Below are 17,707 nucleotides of genomic sequence, written 5' to 3' on the forward strand. Positions count from 1 at the left end.
CTTACCTGGGGCTTCCTCCAGCCCGTGGCAGGCAGGAGGTGCCCGCTCCGCAGGCTCCCGGTGGTCTCCGGTGGCCGACCCGACCTGGCCAGGCCGGCTGCCAGGTCGGGCTCTTCTGCGCTCCAAGTCCTGGTACTTCTGCGTCCCACGCGGGCGCGCTGACGTCATCGGACGTCCGCCAGGCTGTACTGCGCATGCGCAGAACTACTGTGCATGCGCAGTACAGCCTGGCGGACGTCCGATGACGTCAGCGCGCCCGCGTGGGACGCAGAAGTACCAGGACTTGGAGCGCAGAAGAGCCCGACCTGGCAGCCGGCCTGGCCAGGTCGGGTCGGCCACCGGAGACCACCGGGAGCCTGCGGAGCGGCGGCGAGGGCACCTCCTGCCTGCCACGGGCTGGAGGAAGCCCCAGGTAAGTGGAAATTGATTTTTATTTTTCCTCCACCCTCCCTGAACCTTCCCTTTAAGGTTAAAAAAAAAAAAGTGGCCAGCTGATGCGGCCAATGTGAGAAATGCTCTGCAATTGCGGACTTTGGCCGGCCAGAACGCGTTGTGGCTATATGCGGCCGGCCAAGTCCCGAAGTCCCACTCGCTCGTCCCTGCACAGGATGTAATCACATTCAGCCTAAAGGTGGAGGCAGCAACAGGTCCACTAAGCTGATGGACTGCAACTTGCTGTTTTTAGCCTCCATTCAGGGACAACAAAGAGACAATTTACATATTCAGCAGCAATGCATTGTAATTATCGGAATTACCTTCAGTTTTAAGAAGACAAGTTTCTGTTTTGCATAGCATTTTTGTAAGAGTGCTATTTGGTCCTTTTTAGCCCCTTACACACTCCAAGGAGTTGTGGTTCACCCTGAGTTTGCTGGGCAATCTGTAAATTAGGGATACAAAGCGTCACACAAAGCTGCCGGTTAGATTGACATGACACAAAGCTGCCGGTTAGATTGACATGACACAAAGCTGCCAGTTAGATTGACATGACGTAATGATTCTCTTACTGTGTCTTGCTGTCCTTTCTTGTGTGTAGGCTCAATGCGGTACAATACTATATACAGGGCCGCAACCAGGAGCGCCTAGCCGAGTGCTACTACATGCTGGAGGATTACGATGGATTGGGTGCGTTGGCTAACTCCCTACAGGAGAACCATAAGCTGCTTCCGGTAAGTTTATCAGGATGGAATTACTAGGTTATACTGTACTAGGCCTAAGACCCGTTTAGGCCTTAGGCTCTGGCCAAAACCAGAGCCAGGACTAGGTCCTCCAGCACCCAAGGCTGAGACACCAAAGTGCGCCCCTCCATCCCTCCCACTCCAGCCGTCACACACTGATTGCTATTAGACTAAAGGTGGCCATACACTGGTCGATTTGCCATCAGATCGACCAACAGATAGATCCCTCTGTGATCGAATCTGAACAGAGAGGGATCGTATGGCTGCCTTTACTGCAAACAGATTGTGAATCGATTTCAGCATGAAACCAATCACAATCTGTGGAGCTGCCACGGCCCCCCCTGAGACACATTACCTGATCCGGCCGGCGCGTATCCTCGCTGTCACCGCTGCTCCTTCCCAGCTGGGCTCCGAGTCCGGCAGGCTTCACTACCTGTCCAGGAAAGTTTAAACAGTAGAGGGCGCTCTACTGTTTAAACTTCCTGCTGGACAGGAAGAAGTGAAGCCTGCCGGACTCTGAGCCCAGCGGAGACAGTGGGGATACGCGCCGGCCGGATCAGGTAATGTATTTCCGCTAGCGTCGGTCGTCGGACATTCGAACGCTGCTATCGACGCACTCTCGACCCGCCGGCGATCGAGCGAAATCTTCTGCACGATCGAGCGAAATCTTCTGCATGGACAGGAATGACGGGAACGATCGATTTTGGTTGGTAATCGATCGTTCGGTCAATGTTTGCACAACGATTTCACAGCAGATTCGATCACAGTGATCGAATCTGCTGTATATCGGCGGGAAAATCGTTAAGTCTATGGGCCCCTTTAGAACTGCCCCAGAGCTTCCAACATCTTAATCTCTAGTTATCTGGCTTGCAGTCACTGTCATGTATCCACTTTTCTTATTTGTCTCTGCTTCAAACACAATAAGGGAATTATAGCTGAGTGAGTAAAAAGTGTGTGAATGGAAACAGTTTATCCAGCAAAGAAATCTTGTTGGCTGTTTGTGGCCCCGCCGCTTTAGTGAATTTGGACCCCAGTCACCCAATGACTGACTGCAGCAAGTCTGAAGCCTCTGCCATAAACAGTGTAAGAATGGCAGCAGTTTAAATATTCCCCTTTAAACGCAATAGGTGAATTTTGATTGGCTGTTGTAGGCTCCACCCAATTTCCTAAATCTTAATCTTATTCACCCAGTGACCAAGTGTGGCAAGTTTGAGGACCCTGCGATTAACAGTGTAAGAATGGCTGCAGTTTACATTTTTCCATTTAAAATTAATGGCTGAATTTTGATTGGCTGTTTTATGCTCCGCCTGCTTTTCCTGGATTTGTAACCTCGGTCACCAAGTGACCAACTGTGCCAAGCGTGGGGAGTCTGGCTTGATTACTGTGAGAATGGCAGCCTTTTACTTTTTTTCCATTGACTTGAATGGGTGAAATCTGATTTGCTGTTTGTAGCTCTGCCCAGGAGCGCAGGGGGGCCGCAAGACCCCCAGAACCTATCATCCTAGGTAGTAAGGGATCTGTATACCAAGTTTCGTTGAAATCGGTCAAGGGGTTTTACGCACACACACACACACACACACACACACACACACACACACACACACACACACACACACACACACACACACACACACACACACACACACACACACACACACACACACCCCTATACACACACACACCCCTATACACACACACCCCTATACACACACACACACACACACACACACACACACACACACACCCCTATACACACACACACACACACACACACACACACACACACACACACACACACGTACACGTCCCTTGCCACAGGTCCGCGCTGATTCACGCTCTCGCATCTGCGCGCACCAATTTTTCACCTCGTAATTCCTTTAATGCTTACAAACCCAAATATTCAGTAATGTATGTGTGGGCACCGTAAGGCCAGTATTTATAGGTATCAGGCGCTTTGAGGTCAAGCTATAGTCACTGTGCAGAAGGCTCCTCCTCCACTATTAGCTGTGTGTGGATATCTTTCTGCTCTCCCCTTCCCATCTTCCCTTGCATGATTGTGAAACTTATTTCTGATACATTCTCTGGCATCCGTTTTTCTTCCTGTAATATTAGGCTTGGCGCTTTCTTTAAAGAGAACCTGTACTGAGTAAAAATATTTAAAGAAAACCTGAACTGAAAATGAAAAGTCAAAATAAGCATACACAAGTCATACTTACCTTCCATGTAGTCTACTCATCAATGTCTTTCTCCTCTCCCGCGTCCCATTTGTTCACTGTGATCAAGGACATTTTCCGTCCTCCATTTTGAAAATGGCCATTACCCATAACAGCTTTCTGGTCAGCACACAGTTAAACTGTAACATTGCCCACTTGAGCCATAGGGAAACATGGACATTACCTGGTACATCACTTTTCCTCTCAGCTCTAACTGACAGCAACTGATATTTTACTGACAGCAACTGATATATTTCAGATCTGACAAAATATTGTCAGAACTGGAAGGGATTATTGTCAGAAGAAAATGGTGAGCTTCTGAGAGGAACTGAGGGCAAGGTAACTATGTAATGTTCATTTGAAGTTACCTCGTGTGTTTATTTTAAAGGGAACCTGAACTGAGTAAAATTATGTAAAGGACTTACGAGGTGAAAATAAACGTCTGAGAAAAACAATTATATCTATGCTACTTCTCCTAAAAATGACTTTTTAAGATATCCCACAGTTTTATTTTATATTTAAATCTAGTTTTTAAGTTTTTACTGTTTCATTATGTCTGCTCAATGACACCTTCATTGCAGTATGCCAGAGCTCAAATCTATGAATTATTGACCCTTTTTATCTCTTTTCTGCTCTTAAAAGCCATTTACTGACAGAAAAATGTTTTATGGCTGTAATTACTTATCAGTGAGGGTTATGCTATAGTCTGACCCAGTCCGACCCGGTCCCGACCCAGACAGAAATTGATACTTGCATACCTGATGTTTAACTTTTTCAGGCAGAGAAAGAAAAAAAGGAACACAGCATAGTTATTTGTGTACTAGGCACTGTACATACACATGTCTATCTCATCATGTCACATGTCACCTCGTAAGTCCTTTAAAATAAGCACATGACGTAGCTGCAATTGATTATTACATACGTACCTCGCCATCCGTTCCTCTCAGAAGCTCACCATTTTCTTCTTACAGTGATCCCTTCCAGTTCCAGTTCTGACAACATTTTGTCAGAACTGAAATATAACAGTTGCTGTCAGTTATATATCAGCAGCTGTCAGCTACAACTGACTGTGCAAGGTAATGTTCATGTTTCCCTATGGCTCAAGTGGGTGATATTACAGTTTAACAGTGTGCTGACCAGGAAGCTGTTATGGGGTAATAGCCATTTTTAAAATGGAGGACATAGAATTCAGTTGATCACAGTGGACAAACAGGACGCAGGAGAGGAGAGATTGATGAGTAGACTACACAGGAGGTAAGTATGACCTGCTTATGTTTGTTTTGACTCTTAATTTTCAGTTCAGGTTCTCGTTAAAGGACAACTAAAGTGAGAAGAATATGGAGGCATATTTACTGTATTTCCTTTTTAACAATACCAGTTGCCTGGCAGCCCTGCTGATCTATTTGGCTGCAGTAGTGTCTTATTCACACCAGAAATGAGCATGCAATCTTTTCTCTTCAAAATTTCCCACCAATCTGTTTTGTTTTGTTTTTTTCTATTTTTAGTTCCAAACTAATAACAAAAGTAATTAACTAGTACTTATATCATCGGCCTGATTTTACATTTTATTTGACATTCGGGTGCTAATGATAATTTAAATCAATGAATGCTAACAGATAGATGCACACACCATATACCATTTATTCCGACGAATAAGATGACCCCCCCCCCTTCCCTCCAACTTTTTCAGTTAAAATATAGAGTTTGGGATATATTCGCCGTATAATACTACCCCTCTTCCAACGCACACCAAATAAAACAAAACATATAGTGATGCTATATATGAACAGATACTAGTGCTGTACTGTATGTGGTACCCAGTATATAACAGTATATAGACGATTGACTGGTTGGATTGGTCAACTCTCCCTAAGCGGATTGGTCAGCTCTACTGTTTATCAGAGCAGTATGGAAGAATAGATTGCGCTGTGCCCATAAAACACGCCTCTTTCACCCTTCTGGCCCCGCCCTTGTATCCTATTTACCTCCTCCTCTGCCTCTCAGATCTCACACATGTGTGCCTGCGCCGCTTCACTACATCCATCAGCAGCGAGATCTGAGAGGCAGTAACAGGATAAGGCGTATCACCTGGCATCACTGACACCCGGCGTATAAGACGACCCCTGATTCTTCAGAAGATTTTCAAGGGTTAAAAAGTAGTCTTATGCGCCAGAATATACTGTAAATAAGTGTAATATTCCCAAACACATATAAATTACAGCTTGTCTATAACGTGTAACAATATTGTTCTTTACACTTCTCCGCTGCTGGGCCTGGCTTTGGATTGTGGCAGCTATCATGACTCTATACATGGCATCAGTGTATTTCTTGTACATACCAGATCTGCATGGAACAGTCAGTACTCCATTAAACCAGACGCTCACATCTCACCTCTCTCTGTACTATCTTGTATGCAACCTCTCTCTGTACTATCGGTATAATGGATTGCCCTTTTAGCTGTGTAATGGCGTGTACTCTATTCTCTGTACCATCTGTGTAATGGAATGTACTCTATTCTCTGCAGGACATTGCCCGCATGTTTGTGACAGTGGGGATGTGTGAGCAGGCTGTGGCCGCCTTCCTTAAGTGTAATATGCCAAAAGCCGCCGTGGACGCCTGCATGCACCTCAATCAGGTAAGCACAGGTCCCGCAGCTGCATCCTTACAAGGAACTATACTGAAAATAACAGAACAAATCAAATTGCTTCTTCTTTTTACAATATTACTTTATGCGTGAGTTAGTCAGTGTTTGCCCATTGTAAAATCTCTCCACCCTGATTTACATTTTGAAATCACAGGTAGCGACCTCTTTAGTGCTGGCAGGCGCATCAGTGCGGAATGTTTGTTTACTGGGAGAATGTTCTGGGAGGAGAATTCTGCATAGCCTAATAGCCTAGGCTAAGCATCATTAGAAGGGCAGTGTTGCACACCAATATACAGCAATATATAGATATAGGAAGTGTTTCTGATGCTGAAACCAGGAAAATTGGCATAAAAGTGGGTATTCTGAATAATTTACTGAATTCTATTATGCAGTATGTCACTACAGTGCCTCTTTAAATGTAGGTAATGCCAGTGGCGTAGCTAGGGTATTTGACACCCGGTGCAGATAATTTACCCCCCCCCCCAAAAAAAAGCGACAAAAAATGGGTGTGGCCATGGCATCACATGGGCAGAGCTAACTATAATGTAACTGTAACAGTAAGGCAGTGGGCTAATATAGGTAGCCAGAATAGTTGCCCCCAGCATAGGTTAGATAGGTAGGTAAGTGCCCCCAATACAGGTTAGATAAGTAGGTGGCCCCAGTATAGATTACATAGGTAGCTGCCCTCCTGTATAGGTTAGATAGGTAGCTGCCCCCCAGCATAGGTTAGATTGGTAGCTGCCCCCCAGCATAGGTTAAATTAGGTAGCTGCCCCCAGTATAGGTTAGATTAGGTAGGTGCCCCCCAGTATTGGTTAGATAGGTAGCTGCCCCCCAGTATTGGTTAGATAGGTAGCTGCCCCCCAGTATAGGTTAGATATGTAGCTGCCCCCCAGTATAGGTTAGATTAGGTAGGTGCCCCCTGTATAGGTTAGATAGGTAGCTGCCCCCCAGTATAGGTTAGATGGGTAGCTGCTCCCCAGTATAGGTTAGATGGGTAGCTGCTCCCCAGTATAGGTTAGATAGGTAGCTACCCCCCAGTATAGGTTAGAAAAGTAGCTGCCCCCCAGTATAGGTTAGAAAGGTAGCTGCCCCCAGTATAGGTTAGATTGATAGCTGCCCCCCAGTATAGGTTAGATAGGTAGCTGCCCCCCAGTATAGGTTAGATAGGTAGCTGCCCCCGAGTATAGGTTAGAAAGGTGGCTGCCCCCCAGTATAGGTTAGAAAGGTAGCTGCCCCCAAGTATAGGTTAGAAAGGTAGCTGCCCCCCCAGTATAGGTTAGATTGGTAGCTGCCCCCCAGTATAGGTTAGATAGGTAGCTGCCCCCCAGTATAGGTTAGATAAGTAGCTGCCCCCCAGTATAGGTTAGAGTAGGTAGGTGCCCCCCGTATAGGTTAGATAGGTAGCTGCTCCCCAGTATAGGTTAGATAGGTAGCTACCCCCCAGTATAGGTTAGATAGGTAGCTGCCCCCAGTATAGGTAAGGTGGCAAAAAATACAAAGTTCAAAACGCTCAACCCCCTAAATTCCAAACTAGTGGGTGCAGGATCTGGAAAGCCAGGTCAGTGCACAAGTATGCACAGAAGGATCCGCAAACCAAGCAGTAGTTGGAAAAAGTGCAATAAAACCACAAGGTTCAACTAACGTGTGTCGGGTTTACAATCTGCCCTTAATCATATTTAAAAGTGAACCTGCAAGGGGAGGGCTTTATGTAGGTGGGAGAAGAACAAGCTCCGCCCTATACCTCAACCAGCCATCACCTTAAAGGGAACATTACAAACATATACAATGTATAAATATACAAATATACAAAATATTATAGTTAATAACAATTTTCAAAAAGCTAAAAAGTAAAAGTAAAGTAAAAAGTCACCACTGGAAGGAACATTAAAGCTTAGGTTTTGTATAGCAAAATACTCAAAAAAGGGGAGAGAAAAAGGGCACATGACTTCTTTGTAGCAGGAATAAAGAGGGGAGCAGACATACAAATTTAGTAGTCATAAACTAGATTTAAATCCCAACGTGTGTTGAGACCCCTTGGGGTACGAGTACCCATCCTATGGATCCAAAATGCTTCTCGTCTTAATAGTAGATTCTAAATTTAAAGCCATTTTGCAGAAAGGGTGTCGCTTCTCTGCTAGAAGGGCACGCACTTTGGGATCTATTCTTTCCCCTAGTTGCTTTCAGTCTACCCTGCCGTCTCGTACCCCTACATGGCTTGCTACGGTGGGATCTTACCCTTGCGGGTTTCCAACCTGCAATTATTGCCATTGTCATAAAAAAGGATCTTCTATTTTCTCTTTTGCGACCGGTGGTAGCTTTCCCATTAAACAATATGTAAATTGTGACACGAGGTGTGTCATTTATGATATATCTTGCACCTCGTGTTGCTTACAATATGTGGGGTGCACCACCCGCAATTTGAGAGCCCGCATTGCTGACCACTACTGTGGCATAAATTGGAAGACTCTTAAAAAGTCGGCAGTTTCTAAACACTTTGAAAATGTGCATAAGGGTAGTCTTTCCTCCTTTAGTTTCCAGGGGGTGAAACGTATAGTAATTCCTAAGAGAGGTGGCGATACTCATAAACTACTTTTAAGACGAGAAGCATTTTGGATCCATAGGATGGGTACTCGTACCCCAAGGGGTCTCAACACACGTTGGGATTTAAATTGAGTTTATGACTACTAAATTTGTATGTCTGCTCCCCTCTTTATTCCTGCTACAAAGAACTCATGTGCCCTTTTTCTCTCCCCTTTTTTGAGTATTTTGTTATACAAAACCTAGGCTTTAATGTTCCTTCCAGTGGTGACTTTTTACATTACTTTTTAGCTTTTTGAAAATTGTTATTAACTATAATATTTTGTATATTTGTTTATTCATACATTGTATATGTTTGTAATGTTCCCTTTAGGCTTCTTGCACACAGGGACGTAGGGACGTTACAGGCGCACGTTAGCGCAGCCTGTAACGCTCCCCCAACGCACAGCAATGTAACACAAGTGGGCTGTTCACACTGCCCACGTTGCGTTACATTGTTAGACTGTTTGCACATGCTCAGTCATGTTGGGGAGGAGGGGAGAGCAGCCGGGCACATGGCTAATTAATATTCACTGCACTCAGTGACGTGCAGTGTTCACTTCCTGGAGCGGCCGCTTTGTGCGGTGATTGGCCGGGCAGGACCACGTGATGCCGCATGCGTCCAAGAGTACGCATCACGGCATCACGGACGCCAGAGTGAGCTGCACAACGCGGCTCACTCCGACGTCCACACCAGAGAGCACCAGGCGTTACGTTAGGGGCAAGTTATGTGTCCTATAACGTCCCCTAAACGCAACGTCCTGGTGTGTAACTAGCCTTAAGGTGATGGCTGGTTGAGGTATAGGGCGGAGCTTGTTCTTCTCCCACCTACATAAAGCCCTCCCCTTGCAGGTTCACTTTTAACTATGATTGTAGAGCCCGACACGCGTTAGTTGAACCTTGTGGTTTTATTGCACTTGCCTTGTGGAATCTCTGAATAAAGAATACCAGCGTTTTCCAACTACTGCTTGGTTTGCGGATCCTTCTGTGCATATAGGTAAGGTGGGTAGGTAGGTACCCCCCCTCCCTCCATAATGGAGGGGGGAGTCAGCCGCGGGGAGGGCAGCCCGACCTCTCCCTCGCTTCCTCTCCGCGGGCCACCCTCCGTGCTCGGCCCTCCGACTGCAGAGTTAGCACAGGGAAGCGCTGTAAATAGTCAGAACTCACGTTCCTGGTTCAAATCGCCGCTGACTCGCCGCCAGTCTCCTCCTCTTGCATAGACGCTGAGACACGCTGCTTTCTGTTTAGCAGGATGCAGCGTGTGTATCGGCGTCTATGCAGAGGAGACCGGCGGCGAGTGATCAGGGATGTGACATCGCACACGCACCCTGGTGCCACACGGAGGTAACAGCAGATGAAGCTGCCAGTCACGTCAGCAGAACAAGTGAGATCAGGGATGTGGAGTTGAGGAGTCTGAGTCGGAGCTATTTTGGGTACCTGAAGTTGGAGTCTGATGGTTTTTGTACCAAATCAACAGCCCTGGTAAGTATTTGACTAAGGAGTCTTGGAGTCCATAAAATTATTGAATGGTGGCTCGGGCCGCAAAATCGTTAGATGTATGGGCACCTTATACTGCACAGTACCATGAATGAGGGGAGTGCAGATAACACAGCAAGAGTCTCTCTGTAGTTGGTCTTCACCATCCATCCAACCATGACAGAAGACTCTCCATCCACAAAAGCTCTGGTCTTCTCAGGCTCATTCCAAACACAAACAGTAAAGTCTGTATACAAACCTACCTGACCTGTGTGACCTGCACAGGAGACCCCTGACCTGAGCGTCACATAGCAGTGCAGACCTCGGATCCTCTCCTCTGACCTTCCTGTTTGCAGACATGGCTGGAAGGTGAGATGTTAGCACATGGCTGGTGACAGGACCCTCCATAATGCCCCACATGCTTGTGTTGTGATGGCCGAGACTCAATGTCTCCTTTGTGCTTTTTCCTATGGAATGATGTGCTGTAAAACAGCTGTTTCCCTTTAGCAGTAAATGGCCTATTCAGCAGCTTGTGAAATTCCACAGCTCCGGTTCTGTATGTGCTCATAAATGTGAATCTACAGGTTATTCCAAAGTGTACCTGTCACTTATACTTAACCCTCCTGGCGGTTTGTCAAAATCCACCAGGGGGCAGCAAAGCCATTTTTAAATTTTTTTTTTTTTTTTTTTTTTTTTTCATGTAGCGAGACAAGGTCTCGCTACATGATAGCCACTGCTCAGCTGCATCCCCCCAGTTCAAAGAACGGGATTGCCTGGAGGGCTTCCCCGTCGCCATGGCGACGGGCAGGATGACATCACCGACGTCGTGACGTCAAAGGGGACTCCGATCCACCCCACAGCGCTGCCTGGCACTGATTGGCCAGGCAGCGCACGGGGTCTGGGGGGGGGGCTGCGGCGTGGCGGATCGGCGGGTAGCGGCGGCGATCGGATTGCACACGCAGCTAGCAAAGTGCTAGCTGCGTGTAGCAAATAAAAAATTATGCAAATCGGCCCAGCGGGGCCTGAGCGGTGCCTTCCGGCGGCATAGTCCGAGCTCAGCTCGGGCTTACCACCAGGAAGGTTAAAGGATCACTAATAACTAAAATAATAAAACTTAAAATACATTCATATAAAATGATATTTGTCCTACAGAAAATAAGCTATGACTGAGATTTTTCTAATGAAGCTGTCACTTACTATATGTACTAAAAATCTGATAAATCGGACTGGTTTTGGACTAGTCCGTTTCCTCATGGACAATTCTCAGGGTTTTCTTTGCTTTCTTAAGTCAACTGTAGTGAGAAGAATATGGAGGCTGCCATATTTATTTCCTTTTAAACAATACCAGTTGCCTGGCAGCCCTGCTGATATATTTGGCTGCAGTTGTGTCTGAATAACACCAGAAACAAGCATGCAGCTAATCTTGTCAGATCGGACAATAATGTCACAAACACCTGATCTGCTGCATGCTTGTTCAGGGTCTATGGCTAAAATATTAGGTGCAGAGGATCAGCAGGGCAGCCCGGCAACTGGTATTGCCTATAAGGAAATAAATATGGCAGCCTCTGTATACCTCTCGCTTCAGTTGTCCTTTAATTACTTACTGGATGACAGTAGCTCAGTCCAACTACCAAAATAGGGGGCAAATGTGTAGGAAGGCATCAAGTCTTTCCAAGGGAATGGTTTTGCAAAGAAGTTTTGCAAAGAATACAGGAAATATTGAGAATCCCCATGATGAGATGGACTAGTCCAAAACCTGTCATTTCTTTACTTACTATAAGAGAGGATCATTGTAAAAATAGTATTTTATAGTGCATTGTTCCCTGGGAGAAATGTATGTCTTATATATGTATGTATACATGTATTTTAATTTTTACTGTTTTTCATGATGGTGATCTTTTAAGGAAAGTGGAAATTTTATCAGCTGATCCATCACTTCGGATGTCAACTTTATCACACAAAACCACAAAGCTTCTTATTTTCGTGTTAAAATTCTAGGTCTATAGTTTTGTCACTCATGTGAATGATAATCTTTATTCAGCTCCCATACAGACAAGTCTTAAACTATTGAACTGAGATAATAAGTTGCATGTGTAGTACAGATGATAAATAGAACATTTGTAGTAGTAGAGTTTCATATAATTTTTCGTTTTATAGCTTTATTTTTAAGATTGAATCAGACTGTGACAGTTGCAGTTTAGAATTCACATTCTGCTTTTGTAGTGTACCCTAGGCGGTTTTACATTACAAATGGTATACAGAGGTATGCTACTTGCTCAATGACACGCCTCTGTGTCCCCTCGGGACCACTCTTTGCTCCCTCTTCTCTCTGCTGTGACCCCTGAGATTGTCGACAAGCAGGAGCAGTGGGGATCCAACAGTAAGGGATTGTTTTATTTAACTGAAATTGTCAGGCTTGGGTTCTCTTTGAGACAAAAAAGAAGCAGAAGTAATGACCCATTAAACTGACAGGTATCAGCCTTTTAGCTTCTATTATCTTTTCAGGAAACCGGACTGAATTTCACAAGATGAATTTGACAAGCTAGCTGACAAGCTCTTTTGCATAAATAACAAGTCAAGTTTTTTAACTTGCTGTACTGGAAAACAGAATACAATTCTTAATTTCTTAGTAGGGCTAGCACTAAATGTGTATATATTTATCTTGTCATGTCACAGGTATACTTTAAGGATGGAGTGAGTTATTTAAATCATGCAAATTTTGCCTTCCTTCTTTTAGTGGAACAAAGCCGTCGAGCTGGCCAAAAACCACAACATGAAAGAGATCGGATCGCTGCTTGCCAAGTACGCCTCACACTTGCTGGAAAAGAATAAAACTCTGGACGCAATTGAGCTTTACCGGAAAGCTAATCACTTCTTGGAAGGTGCTAAGCTCCTATTCAAGGTATGTGTGCAACAGGCAGGAGAGGTGCTGCAGTGTGTAGTACTGATTAGTGCACAGCTGGAAGACTATATAGAACAGTGGTCCTTAAACTAAGGCCCGCGGGCCGAATGTGGCCCCCTGAGGCTTTTTCACCGCCCCCCCACCACTCTCAAAATGTTGCAGGGAGTTCTCCTCCCGGTATGGTCGAAGGGGTTAGAGGTAATGTAAAAGGTGTGTGTGGTGTGTGTCTTGCTAATTAGCAGTTCATATGATTATTGGGTAAAGAGGGACTTTTGAAAATATGTATTATGAACACTCAAGGCTTTGCGTGGGGGAGTGTGTTTCAGGCTGCTGGGAAAGTGGTTACCAGGTGGAGGGGATGACTTGTAACAAGTATAACCACATGCATTTTAGTCAATGCTGTGCAGGAATGCTATGCTTTGGAGGGTTGTGCTGTATATGTTGCCATAGTGATGGGTGAGATTTTGCAGGCCATTGGGTGATATTAAGGCTCACATATGACTTGCTGTGTTAGAGTCACAATAGCAGCACATGCTGTGTTGAGGGTGTACTACCTGCACGTGCTGTGTTGAGGGGCGTACTACCTGCACGTGCTGTGTTGAGGGGCGTACTACCTGCACATGCTGTGTTGAAGGGCGTACTACCTGCACATGCTGTGTTGAAGGGCGTACTACCTGCACATGCTGTGTTGAAGGGCGTACTACCTGCACATGCTGTGTTGAAGGGCGTACTACCTGCACATGCTGTGTTGAGGGGCGTACTACCTGCACTTGCGGTGTTGGAGGGCATAACATCTGATTTGGCTAAATGGGAGACATAAGGGCTGCGTGTATTAATAGGTAATAGTTTACATTACCTAGGTTCAATGTAATGTTTTCTACATCATTTCATGTATACTCTGGCCCCCCATCATTCTCAAGCATGTTGACCCGGCCCTCGACCTAAAAAGTTTGGGGACCCCTGATATAGAACATCCACTTGTAATATTATCATATACGTATACATTGGTGAAAGGGCACACAAACCTCTAGCATTATCTGATCTAATAAATAGGTCTATTCTAAGGTGGCCACACATGATTACTAGAAAAAGATTCGATTTTACAGCAATTTGATAAAAACAATTGTTTCTACAGAAAAATCGAAAGTTTTTTTTTTTTGTTTTGTTTTTTTTATTTGAGTCAAAATTCCAATCAGATTTCTTGTTTATATTTTTCAATTTTTCTTGATCGGAAGTGGTGGAAATTTCTGATCAATTTTTTGTAAAATCGTATGGTGTGTGGTAGATCAACAATTGCGTAATGTAGAGGCGCAAGCATTTTTTTTCTTCAATCATTTTTTTCATAATTGGGGAAAAAATTGAACACGCGTGTGGTACATTGGTCAGATGTTTTCAAATGTTACAGTCAATCAGATAAATTGATTGTAAATCTTATATTGAAAAGAAACATGGCCCCGGGAGGATTTTTTTTAAATAAAGTGTATTACATGGATAAGCTAGCACTCCGCTAGCTAACCATGTGCCCAAAGTCCCTCCGGTCCCCACCGATCGCCCCTGATCACCGCCGCAATACATACCCCCCAGGGATCCCGCAATGGTGCAGCCTCCCAATCAGCTCCAGGCTTCGCTATGGTGAGGATCGGGACTGCGCATGACGTCATGTCCGATTGTCGCCATAGCGGCGAGTGAAGCTGGATTGTGAAGCTGCGGCTCTCGCGGGATTGCGGAGGGGTAAATATTGCCGGCGGCGATCGGGGGGTTTAGTTGGGTGCCGGGGGGCTTGGGAGACATAAATAGTTAGCGAACTGCTAGCTTAAGCATATAGCGCAAGTTTTATTTTAAAAAATCTTCCCGCGGACGCAGCCTCTAAAACTGCGTACCGCCAGGGAACCTTGGGGGGCACCTGCACCCATGAATCTCAGCCGAGGCAAATTTTTAGCATAGCATGTGTATGCACGTTTTTATACTTATGCCTGAAGTACCTTTGTTAAAAAAAGATCTTTAATATTGTTAGTAAAAGAAGAAAGAAATCCATTGATTGTAATGGGCAGTAAAGACCAGTTCTGTGTCTTCTCATAGTAAATCAGGAACGCGAATCCTTTGACTGTAGTACAGATCAGTGCTGCCATCTTGTGGCCATTTATTAAACATGCAAATACTGTAACTGTTTTGTGTCTTACTATTATTTCATTTGCGTGTGGTCCGGTGTTAGTCTTGGAGAGAACCTAAAGACATAAAAACTTTACCTCTGACTGTACAACATTTCTTTGCAGGCTTTCCAAACTTTTTCTCTTCTTTAGGCATGATACAGAACTTGATACGGTTGTGATCCAGTTCTGTATCATGCCTGAAGAAGAAACTTAACATTTTTAAAGGGGTTCTGTGGCTGAGAAAACGTCGTATTGTGCCTGCGCAGCCAGCTCCTGGAGATGCAAGCGGGAGCGAGGACACGCATGGCCGTGCAGCCGCAGTAACATTCATCTAATTAGACAAATAATTGGAAGGTGACCCGTGGTGGGGAATGGAGGATTCTTCAGTGACGGCACAGGACAGGTTATCTGCAGGGGGCCATTAGAAGCCCCAGGTAAGTGACACTTTTTCTTTTTATTTACAGCCACATAACCCCTTTAACCACTTGATGACCACAGTGGTAACCCCCCCCCCCCCCCCTAAAGACCAGGCTACTTATTGCTAAAATGTCCACTGCAGCTTTAAGGCCAAACTGCAGGGCCGCACAACACAGCACACGAGTGATTTCCCCCCCCCCACCCCCCTTTCCCCCCACCAACAGATTGCTCTGCTGGAGGGGTCTGATCGCTCCACAGTTGTTTGTTTGTTTTTTTATAAATATTTATTTTATTTATTTTTAATAAATTTTCCTTTTTTTTTTTATTTCCTTTCCTATGCGCACTCTCTCCCTCCCCCGCCAGCCAATCGGGGTGATCGGCTGTCATAGGCTTCAGCCTATGACAGCCGATCACGGCCCAGCCTAAGGAGGGGACAGCCGTGTCACATGGCTGTCCCCAGTACAGCGCTGCTGCCGATTGCATCGCTGTACTACGTAAATAGACAGCGATTACGCCGTCTAACAGTCTCACGCTCGGAGACTGAATGCGGAGTGGAGCTCCGCCCCCCGAGCAGGAGATGCGCGCGCAGCCTGTGTGTGATCTCCTGCAAAGTGCAGCCCCAGGACTTGACGCCAATTGGCGTTAGGCGGTCTTGGGACTGCCGCCGCGGTCACGCCCATTGGCATGAGGCGGTCTTAAAGTAGTTAAAGTCAGTCACTTGCAGAGCAGTCATTTACATGTTGGTCAGTGGTTGTCAGATCTGACTCATTGGGCTCTATTCACAAAACGTCTCATAAATGACTTATTTCTCACCTAATGAAGTGATCTGTAAACTTGGCTTTTCAGCTGTTTAGGAACTACAAGTCCCACAATGCATTGCAGGAGTCTGACAGCCACAGTCATGATTCATAAAGGCAAATGCATTGTGGGACTTGTAGTTCCTTAACAGCTGGAGAGCCAAGTTTGCAGATCACTGACCTAATGGGTAAAAATAACTTTTCAGCTCATTTACACGCAAAATAATCACTCAAAGTAGTTTCTGGTTAACTTTGTTTCAATATTACTTCTCTTACCTTAATTATATTATATTTTTGCTCATTGGGAGCGTAAACATGTAACATAAATAAGGTGAAAACAAAGGAAAACAGGTGAAGAAGCTTTGTGAATCATTCCTATTGAGCTGATAAAAGATTGCATGAGTGTGTGGCTATTAATCCCGGAACACAGGGAGCAGTGGCTTACTTGGTCACCTTTCCAGTCTTCCCTTGTAGATGACTTACTAGGTGTTAATGTTCTGTGTACCAGATTGCTGATGAAGAGGCCAGGAAGCGGGCGAAGCCATTGCGTGTGAAGAAGCTGTATGTACTGGCAGCGTTACTGGTGGAGCAATACCACAGCCAGGTGAAGAACACACAGAAAGGCAAGCTGAAGGGGAAGCAGACTGAGGTATGACAGCACAGCTATGACTGCATGAGTGCTAATAGGACATCATGAAGCTAGAACTTCTGGTGCCCATTAAAGTGGACCTGAACTCTTACAGGACAGCAGGAAAACACAGAGAAATGCACCCTGTATGTATTTAGAGAGTTTAGCCTGTCTAATTCCCCCTCATCTGTGACTAATCGCAAATGTAATTAGATCTCTCAGCTGTGTTAGCTGGCTGCCTCTACAGAGCAGCTAATTTGTAAACACAGGACGATAACCCCAAAGGTGGCCATACACTTATAGATTTGCAGCAGATTCGACCATCAGATAGATTTCTGTCCGATGCCTGTCAAGTCGAATCTGACAGGAATCTATCTGATGTGTGCCACACACTGGCAACAGATTTCCAATAGATTTCAGAATGAAAGCTATTGGAAATAGATCTAAATGCATTATTGGATCATTAGACCCAATGCAACTCTGTGGGCCATGGATCTGCTACCAGCAGCAGATCAACCTAGATTTTCCACCCAGTCAGATAGATCAAATCGGCCGCAGACCGATCGGCTAATTCAACAGAATCGATTTCCAATCAATCGATGGCTGAGATCAACCAGTGTATGGGCTCCTTGAAGGGAACCTAAACTGAGAAGGATGTGGATTTTTACTTTTAAATTAATACCAGTTGCCTGACTTTCCTGCTGATCCTGTGTCTCTAATACGTTT

At 45.2% G+C, this 17,707-nt stretch overlaps 1 protein-coding gene across 1 annotated transcript in view; it reads left to right on the plus strand.

Annotated features, from left to right (window-relative positions):
• The window catches only part of WDR35 (WD repeat domain 35), a 125,613-nt gene that overhangs the window by 93,535 nt on the left and 14,371 nt on the right, over positions 1 to 17,707 (plus strand). The window contains exons 23-26 of the mRNA XM_068280266.1: positions 1,034 to 1,166; positions 5,913 to 6,023; positions 12,825 to 12,989; positions 16,862 to 17,002. Of these exons, the coding sequence (XP_068136367.1) occupies positions 1,034 to 1,166; positions 5,913 to 6,023; positions 12,825 to 12,989; positions 16,862 to 17,002 (550 nt within the window). The remainder of the gene's footprint in view (positions 1 to 1,033; positions 1,167 to 5,912; positions 6,024 to 12,824; positions 12,990 to 16,861; positions 17,003 to 17,707) is intronic.

Source organism: Hyperolius riggenbachi, chromosome 4 (assembly GCF_040937935.1).
Source record: "Hyperolius riggenbachi isolate aHypRig1 chromosome 4, aHypRig1.pri, whole genome shotgun sequence".
In the NCBI taxonomy this organism is placed as follows: Eukaryota; Metazoa; Chordata; class Amphibia; order Anura; family Hyperoliidae; genus Hyperolius; species Hyperolius riggenbachi.